Raw genomic sequence first — 9,835 nt, 5'->3', positions numbered from 1 at the left:
TTATTAAATTATAATGTTTATTAAAAATATAAATATATAAACATAGCCTAATATATAGGCTATAAACATAAAAAATTTAAAATAATAATAATAATATTGTGGTATTGGAATAGGTAATAGCCTTAAATTTGAGAAAAACAGATAGGCCTAGCTAATGTCAACATTATTGCCTTTTTACATATTTGACATCATGATGAACTTGTCAGCTTATTCTCGGACAGACAAAAATAGATTGCTTGTTGTTCATCTTTGTGATATACTAAGTGATTTAACTTGAGGCTAAAATGTAGCCTATGATGACTATAGGCTACGCTGAATCAATGACATAATATACACATTAATGGAGGGGTCATATCACGAGGAATCATTTCTGCGGAATCTGTACAGCAGTGAAAGGGTGGGGAGAGTGACGTAGATGATGACCGCGTCTCCGGAGCAATCCACTACATACAAAGAAGAGGATTGTAATTACTTCAACAACGTTACTAACTAAAGTTGCTAAAAGCAATAAAACAAAGTACTTAGATAAATTTAAAGCATTTAAAATGACTTATATGATATTTCTGATGAGCAATTATTTAGCCCTACAGAAGCGTGAAGACCGAAAGGTCTTGATCCCCCCTCTTGTGTGTCAGTAGTTGAGTCCACTGGTAAAATTCCGAGAATTGAGAACTGCGTCTTCTCAGAAGAGTTCTTCCAAGAACTGTCTTCGGTGGACACTTCCAAGAAAAATACACCAGGTGATTTTCTTCTATCTAGTAATAAGTCTAGACTAAACATGAGACATTCTAGAGAAACGAGTTGTTTCTATAGTTAATTTTTATTTTGTTTTAAACCAGACTACTTTCTTGTATTTAGATGTGTCGTGTTAATTACGCAACTCGACTTTTGTTGGCCTAATTGCGTGAATAACTAATCTTATTCGTCTCATATGTCAGTTTCACTCTGTTGTATAGAGTTGCATTAGATTCAGTGATGTTAACTAACGTTAGATTTAGGAAGCTCACTCAGAATTGTATAAAAAAGACAGGTTTACGCAACTTTATATGGGTGGGAAACTAAGTTTATTACCTAGAATAGACAGCCTGGGTGGTCAAAAAAACAGTAGACGCGTATAGATCATATACATGATAAATTATGTCAAATATCACTGTATTTTTAAATTCAGTTTTATAGGTTTTCTCTGAATTTGTCATTCGCCCATGCGCATGTGATTTTGCTGGTGAACTCTCAAAATGATGCATTTAATGGAAAATGTAATGTAAATTTAATGTAATGTCCAGCATGCGAACATATTTTATGTTGTGTTACGATTGCGTCAGGATTCAAGCACATTAATAATTAGATTACTTATGCGTACTGTAGTCATTTTACTGCAACATAAGTGTCAAATCGAAACGCTCGTTTTTACACCAAACACCTGTAACAGTATAGTCGACTCATGTGACATTTATTTGTAAACCGTCATAATACTTAATACGTCAATATACCACGAGGTTTGCTATACCAGCATGCACCTTCGCTGTTCAACAAGTGTCACTGAGGGCAACAACTTCATGCTTGCATCACGCTGGTGTCTTAAATCATGTAGCATACTGCTCCACTATAAAGTGATGTTTGTCCTTGTGTAAGGTAATGCTAGTTTTTTAGATGATGCAAAATTTCAGAAAATTATATAAAATGCTTAAAGACGCAGTTATGGAGATAAATAATGCTGTTTAAAATTGTTCGCCCCTGTGATGCCCAAACATGCTGTCTAGGTAGGCAGCTCACTAGGTTTTGTCTGCACACTTTGCCATTGGTCTCTCCAGTCAAGTGTGTTTAGTAAATATGAAAATATGAATATTGTAGATTCGGGAGAGTTTAAATATTTGAAAGAATTTATAAATTGTACAGTGTGTCCTATTTTTCACTAAAGAACTAACCAAAATCAAATCAAAGAAAATAAACAAACTCAAAGAAAATGATAACTACAGTGACACAATCACGAAATATTATATATTTCACAAAGTATATTTAATACAAAATATTTAGGCCTAATGTAACAGTTGGTCATATCTACAGTTTGCAACACTGTATCTTTGTGGACATCTAGTGTTCATCTCACTAAACTTGCATGTCTTCATTTTTGACATGAAGATCCTATTGCATAAAATTAGATATAACATTATTACATTCAAATTTTAAAATTTTATGGTGTGATTTAGTTGTTTGTTTTTTCGCAAATGTTTTACTATATTTTTAACTATTTCCGTGCAGGTGAACAATATGTCAAGTGCAGCAGACGGCTGCGTTAAATTCACTCGCCATGCCGGTGATGTGCTGTTCAACTTCAACCGCCTACGCAGCAGAAACATCCTGACTGATGTCACCATTATGGTCGGTGGGCAGCAATTTCAAGCCCACAAGACAGTTCTGATGGCATGCAGGTAAGTGCAATGATTTTTGCGTTTTGCAAGATTTTAAATCGCAAATATATGACATGCACAGTAAGTGACATCTGTATTCCATCTTGTCTTTTCCCAGCGGCCTCTTCTACTCCATGTTTGCTGACACTCATAAGAGCAACTTGAGCTTCATAAGTTTAGATCCAAAGGTGGACCCCGATGGCTTCGCCATACTGCTGGAGTTCATGTATACGTCTTGCCTCACACTTAAAGATAACTTCATTATAGCCACCCTCAACACAGCCACATACTTACAGATGGACCATGTGATGGACACATGCCAGAGGTTCATAGACTCCAGGTGAGTGCTTAGAACAGCACAAAAACATTCAAGCACAGACTAGAGAAGACAGTCTGTTCAAAGGCATGTGATTTGTAACTGGACCAATGGTATAACGCTCATTTAAATTAAAGAAGCAATTCACTTCATGTATTATGAACATGTTTTTAATTTCTAAAATAAAATTCATTTTGATATTTTAGGGGGGGGCATAAAGAAAAAAAAGTGATACAAAAAAAATGTAATACAGTTATCCAGATATCATAATAAAGAGAAGTAATTAAAGTAAAGCTTTATTTATATAGCAGTGTTTACAAAGTGCTTTACAGAATAGAAATACAACATACAAAAAAAACATACATACGAATATAGAAATAAGATGATAAAATTAAATTCGGACCAAAAGATAAAATCACATAATAGAAATAAGATAATAAAATAGAAAAATAAAATGAATCAAGTAAAGGCCCTATTAAAAAGAATGAAAAAAAAAAACTAATTAATAAGCCTCATTATAAAGAATGAGAAAATTCATTAGGTAGATTGGCCTTATCATTTATTATTTCTTAGAAAAAAACAAACAAATCTGCTTTACTGTTTATTAATATATGAAAAACCTTTGTCTGACAAAATTATGTTTGCAAAAAGTGCAGAAATAAAACATAAAATATGACAATAATATCATAGAGAAGACCCTTGCAGACTCTTAAAATATCAGATAATATGACTTTTTGCATGGCAAAACATAAATAATATTATTAATACTTACTCAATACTTGTATATATATACTTTACCATATATGTATTTAAATACTTAAATAATAGTTAAATACTTTACGATAGATAGATAGATAGATAGATTGATTGATTGATTGATTGATTGATAGATTTTTACCATTTTAAGATTTGTACAAATTGAACTTTTGTTGAAAATGGTATAAAAGTTTTGCAAAATTAAATGAAACCAACACAAATACAAATATTACAGAATGTGACACGCATGTTTTAAACAAGATTCTTTATCTTGGACTCACTTTTTTATCACTGACTCAAATCTATTGGTTTTCTCAAAGGGGCTTGTGCGTGAAGCAGACCAGAGCAGAGATGCTGGTTAATCACGGCTGTTTATCTTCAGATGCTCCCTTCATCCTTAGAGATGCCCTGAACAGCCAATCCAGTGTTAACTTTAGCACTTACGGTCCTCCCAACCTGCACTATGCAGTCAGCACTTCCACCGAAAGCCCGACTCGCTTCTACAGACATCTGCCACTCCCGCTGGAGACCTCCAACACCACAAACCCAATCTGGCAGATCCCTAAGACCGGCGTAATAGCCCGTCAACAGCACTCCCTGCCAGACAGCGGAGGCTCGGCTAGGACGATGACTAACGCAGGAGCCACGGAATCCAAAGAAGAGAGGAAACGTCCATCTGTGCTCTTTCGTTCAGCTCGAGCTGAGGGAGACCGGAAGGCTGCGAATGTGCATTCAGAGGTGGAGAACACTGAACCGTGTCACACCAGTGGTCCCGAGAGCCCTCTTAGATCAGACTGCCAACCCAACTCACCCGCAGAGTCCAGCAGCTGCAGTCGAGGGGCGGCGTCTCCTCCCAGCTTCATCAGTCACCCAAAGGTCCACAACTGGAAGAAGTACAAGTTCATTGTGCTGAACTCCACAGATGGAGCGACTGACAATAGCTCACTAACTCCATCCCACATAGTTACAGAATCCACCAACAAGAGCAATGAAGGCAGAGGGCAGCTCATTATGGATAGCAGGTCAGTGCAGTGAAACTCTTTGATGACAATGTAAGCATTAGCATCTGACGCAGTATTTGTAACCATGGTCATGTGTTTTTAGATCTGCAGATGATTGCATCAAAAAAGAGGCGCGTGGCTCTTCACTTCCTAACTCTTTGACAGAGGAGAGCAGTATGGGACCCACAAGATCAGGTGAATACACTTTTTTCAAGTCTTGAAATACATGGGTTGAAATCTGGTCAAAAGAGATTAATATTTTGGGAGCATGTGTCAGTCATATTTTGGGAGCAGAATGGTCAGATTAACTTTTTTTTTCATCATCTAGGGTGGAATAAGATTTTTTTTTTTTTTTTTAGGTCGGCATGTCAGATTTTAAGCTTCTTCTGTGGCCCATTTTTTGGGGGAAGATAATAACTATAATAATAATAACTAACATATTTATTAATATTTAGAAATAGGTAGTACATTGTATATATAATGTAATATGTTACCTAATTATTATTATTTTTTTTGTGGTTATTATTAACTCTTTATAAAACTCTAGGCCCTAATCTGTTTCTGTTGTTTTTTTTGTGTGATGTTCATTGAAATATTTAAATATTTTAGTAGTTAATGATAAAATGTTATATTTACAAATTTTACATATATATATATATATATAAGTAATGTATATGTTATACCTATTTAATATTACAATAGTTAATAATATGCATTAATATTTTAAATATGTATTATATAAAATATAATATATTTATGTATTACATTTTATATATGTGTGTTATAAATATATTAGTGATCTATATGTATTTTAATACCTATTTCAATATTAAAATATTTAAATGTTTTAATAGTTAATAATATTTAGCAGCATATGCATTAATGTAAAAAAAATACAGCAGTACTGTCATTACTATAGCCAACTTCTTTTTTCTCACCCCCCATTGACTACAATAGTAGAGAAAAAAATACTATGGTAGTCAGTGGGGGGCGAGATCTGCTAGGTTACAAACATTCTTCCAAATATCTTCCTTTGTGTACAGCAGAACAAAGAAATTTATACAGGTTTGGAACAACTTGAGAGGGAGTAAATGATGACAGAATTTTCATTTTTGGGTGAACTATCTCTTTAATGGTTGTGGATAAATATTTTTTGGCATCTTATTGACGCCTATATCATTACTATCATATATATTGGATACTGAAGACACAGTCTGAACAAACTGATTTCATCACTTACAGTATGGACACTCAGTCCTAAAGATCTGAAATGTGTGCGGTGTGAACAAAGCCTAATAACTGTTTTGATTGTCTTGGCAGAGAGGGACAGACTCTACTGTAACGAGTGCGAGTCCAAGAGTGAATCTGATGCAGAAAAGCCTCAGTGGCTGCAGGATGGAAAACCATACAAATGTGACCGTTGCCAAGCCATGTTCCGCTATAAAGGAAACCTAGCTAGCCACAAGTCCGTCCACACAGGTAAACAAACAAAAATATATTCTTCAGTGATGCTCTCTCAAACTTGTGTGTTGCAGTTTTTCATGTTCTAAATGGTTTATAATTACAGGAGAGAAACCGTACCGTTGCAACGTATGTGGAGCTCAGTTCAACAGGCCTGCCAATCTGAAGACACACTCACGGATCCACTCAGGAGAAAAACCATACAAATGTGAAACCTGCGGCTCTCGCTTTGTCCAGGTAAAAACAAACGCCCAGACCATGTTTCTTCACAGTGACCGTGTAAATCTGAGGTGCTTTATCTTCTACTTTCTGGTTTCCCAGGTGGCTCATCTGAGGGCGCACGTACTGATCCACACTGGAGAGAAACCATACCCGTGTGACATCTGCGGCACACGCTTCCGCCACCTCCAGACGCTGAAGAGTCACTTACGAATACACACAGGCGAGAAGCCTTATCATGTGAGCACTTTCTCATCATCAACTTCACATTTCAAATTTGATAAACAGTACACAGTGTGACATAGCAGTGCAGTTTGAAATGTTGTATTTTATAGTATAGTTTGAAACAGTTCATAGATGTCACAATGTCTAATATTTTAGACCTAACTTTTAAGAAATGACAGTAAAGTGCATCTAAGCTCAGGTGTTGCATACTCAATGCTTTCAAAATAATTCTGACACTTAACTGCCAAAAAACACTTTAAGGGTTAGTTCACCCAAAAATGAAAATTCTGTCATTAATTACATGTCGTTCCACACCCGTAAGACCTTTGTTTATCTTCGGAACACAAGATATTTTTGATAAAATCCGATGGCTCAGTGAGGCCTGCATTGCCAGCAAGACAATTAACACTTTCAAGGCCCAGAAAGCTACTAAAAACATATTTAAAACAGTTCATGTGACTACAGTGGTTCAACCTTAATGTTATGAAGCGACGAGAACACTTTTTGTGTGCCAAAAAAACAAAATAATGACTTTATTCAACAACATCTAGTGATGGGCGATTTGTACTGCTTCTACACTGCTTCATGAAGCTTCGAAGATTTTTACGAATCTTTTGTTTCGAATCAGTTGTTCGGCGCATGTATCAAACTGCCAAAGTCACGTGATTTCAGTAAACGAGGCTTCGTTACGTCATAAGTGTTTCAAAATTTCAATGGTTCACCACTGGGGGGTGTCATACTTTGATATACACTCCAAACCACTGATTCGAAACAAAAGATTCGAAAAGCTCAGAAGCTTTATGAAGCAGTGTTTTGAATTTTTTTTGGCACACAAAAAAAGTATTCTCGTTATGACATACCAAGTCATAATTACGAAATAAAAAGAAATTATGACACACTAAGTAATGAAAAGTGAATGAAAAGTGGAAAATCTGACTTAAAAAGTTATTAAGAAATTATGAAATAGTCACAATTACTTTTCATCTCATAATTTTGTCTTGTGTCTTAGTATGTAATCATTTTCGACTTAATCTCATGATTTCAACTTTTTTGTCAGTTATGAGAATTTCCACTTTTCATCTCATAAATGACTTGCATGTCAATTTTCACTTTTTGTCATAATTATGACTCATAATTATGACTTTTTAAGTCATAATTTTGATGTAGTATGTCATAATTTTAAATTTTTATGTAATTATGAGTCAGAATTTTGATTTTTCATCTCATGAGTATTTCAAAATTTTGACTTTTTATCTCATAATTATAACAGTATGTCATAATTATGATTTCCCAAAGCATTTTTTTTTTCTTATGTGGTGGAAATTGGCTTCCGTACTTAATGGACGATGCCGATAATTAAAATATGCCGAGGCGATATATCGGTCAACCACTAATTTCTTCAACATGTCAGTACTGAATGTTTAAACCGAAGAAGCATTTCATGTGAAATCGTCCTGGGTTTCTGATTTCAGTGTGAGAATTGTGACCTGCACTTCCGTCACAAGAGTCAGCTGCGTCTGCATCTGCGACAGAAGCATGGTGCCATCACAAACACCAAGGTCCAGTACCGCAGAAGCAGAGCAGACCTGCCTGTCAGCTCCCTCGTGACCTCTTGAAAAACCTGAAGCTGTTCAGAGACTCAACAAAAACCTTTTCAAGTAAAGATATGGTGAAGGAGACATGATCATTTACTGGTACTGCCACAAGAAAAGCCATCAGGAAATACAGATGCCCGCATGGATCTTTGTGTCGCCATTGTCCGTGTTTACTCATATGGTGAAGTTACATATTATTTCTGAAATATGCACAGCAAAATCCCCAGAGTTAAATCAACTTTGCTCAGAGAACATATGGTTCCTCCCTACATAGAGTTAAAATAACACTGAAGCAGAGTTAAAGTTAATGAGAAAATGTGCTGTTTGTGGAGTTGTTTAATCAGATCTTGAGGGATTTAATGTCTTCTATCTTCAGTTGATTTCATCTAAGGCTGTGGCTGGAAGTCATTTGTAGTTATTGTGTTTCTCTTCAGTGATTCTGCTTGTTAACAGCAGGTGTTCATCACTAATGCTCAATCATAACTTAATTAATCTCATTAACTTTAACTCTGCTTCAGTGTTACTTTAGCACTATATAGAGAGGGACCATATGCAATCTGAGCAGAGTTGATTTAACTCTGGGGATTTTGCTGTGTGAAGGACTAGTGCACCAGCACATTCTGGTTCACCCTTCATGATTTCAGCTGGGTATCGTGGTGGCTTAAGATTTTAATAATAATATAAACAAAGACTTTCAAGCATTGTTACTTAAGTTCTTGTCAATACAGACTGCAAATTCTTAGTGTAAGATTAGATATTTGAACATAATTTTATCTCTATTTATTTTTTTAGAATGCTATTTCACTCCCTCTCCAGGCAAACTATGCACTGTATATAATATACAAGGGGAAAATTGGTACAGAAAGAATTCTGCAATTGCAATGTAAATGTTCTACCAATGTGGTACATTTAAAGAAGCCCTGCTCTGTCTGACAATTGTATTGTATTTACATGTGTTTGTACAGTTGTTTTTGGTACTAGAGGGCCAAATGTCCTTGCAATTAAATATTTGATACTAAACAAATGAGTGCAAAGTTCAGTTTGTATTTTTTCCCACATATTTAAGATTCTTACATACATATAGACACATGTTAGATATTATAAGTCTAAATGTTAATAATTATGTGCAGCTAAATGGATTCAGCAAAAGCTGTGTACCACAGATGCAGCATGAAATGCTTTGCAGTAATTATTTTTCAAACTAATTTTTATCCAGTTTCATGACACACAAAATGCATACTTTCCAAAAAAGTTCATTTGTGTAGCAATTATTGTGTATTGTCTTGTTTAGGTAGTTGACATGACAATTGAAAGAATTCCGGTGTGGTGTGGTGTGACATGCCATATTTCATCTAAAACTCTTTTAAACTACATTTTTCAGTTCTTTTCTTATTATTATTATTATTATACATGGACGATTTGGGCTTTTAAAAATGTGGTAACACTTTATAATAAGGTTCTATTTGTTGACATTAGTTAACTACATTAGTTGAAATGAAGTAACAATCAAATATACTTACATTTTTTACAAAAAAAATTTATACATTTATTAATCTTAGTTAAATCTCCATTTCAACATTTACTAATACATTATTAAAATCAATCAAAAGTTATATCTGTTAATATTATTTAATGGACTTGAGCTAATGAACAGTTGCATTTTTATTAACTAACACTAACAAAGATTAGTAAATACTGTAATAAATCCATTGATTTTTTTAAGTATTAACAAACTTTATCTAATGGAACCTTATTGTAAAGTGAAAAGGTGATTAACATGAAAAACTTGACATAAATATACACTTTTCTATCAAAAAATGTATACATTTTGACCTAAAATCTTGATGTTATAAT

At 34.5% G+C, this 9,835-nt stretch overlaps 1 protein-coding gene across 1 annotated transcript; it reads left to right on the top strand.

Moving 5' to 3' along the window:
* The first annotated feature begins 619 nt into the window (after positions 1–619).
* Positions 620–9,005, top strand: bcl6ab (BCL6A transcription repressor b). The gene is made up of 9 exons (XM_051913713.1): positions 620–740; positions 2,260–2,429; positions 2,527–2,748; positions 3,801–4,502; positions 4,585–4,676; positions 5,802–5,960; positions 6,049–6,179; positions 6,264–6,401; positions 7,859–9,005. The coding sequence occupies exons 2-9, from the start codon at positions 2,269–2,271 to the stop codon at positions 8,000–8,002; spliced, it is 1,749 nt and encodes a 582-aa protein (XP_051769673.1). The 5' UTR covers positions 620–740; positions 2,260–2,268; the 3' UTR covers positions 8,003–9,005.
* The last annotated feature ends 830 nt before the right edge of the window (positions 9,006–9,835 follow it).

Source organism: Ctenopharyngodon idella, chromosome 2 (assembly GCF_019924925.1).
Source record: "Ctenopharyngodon idella isolate HZGC_01 chromosome 2, HZGC01, whole genome shotgun sequence".
Lineage (NCBI taxonomy): Eukaryota > Metazoa > Chordata > Actinopteri > Cypriniformes > Xenocyprididae > Ctenopharyngodon > Ctenopharyngodon idella.
The sequence above is the reverse complement of the archived record's forward strand: the minus strand, read 5'-3'. Positions and strand labels throughout refer to the sequence as shown.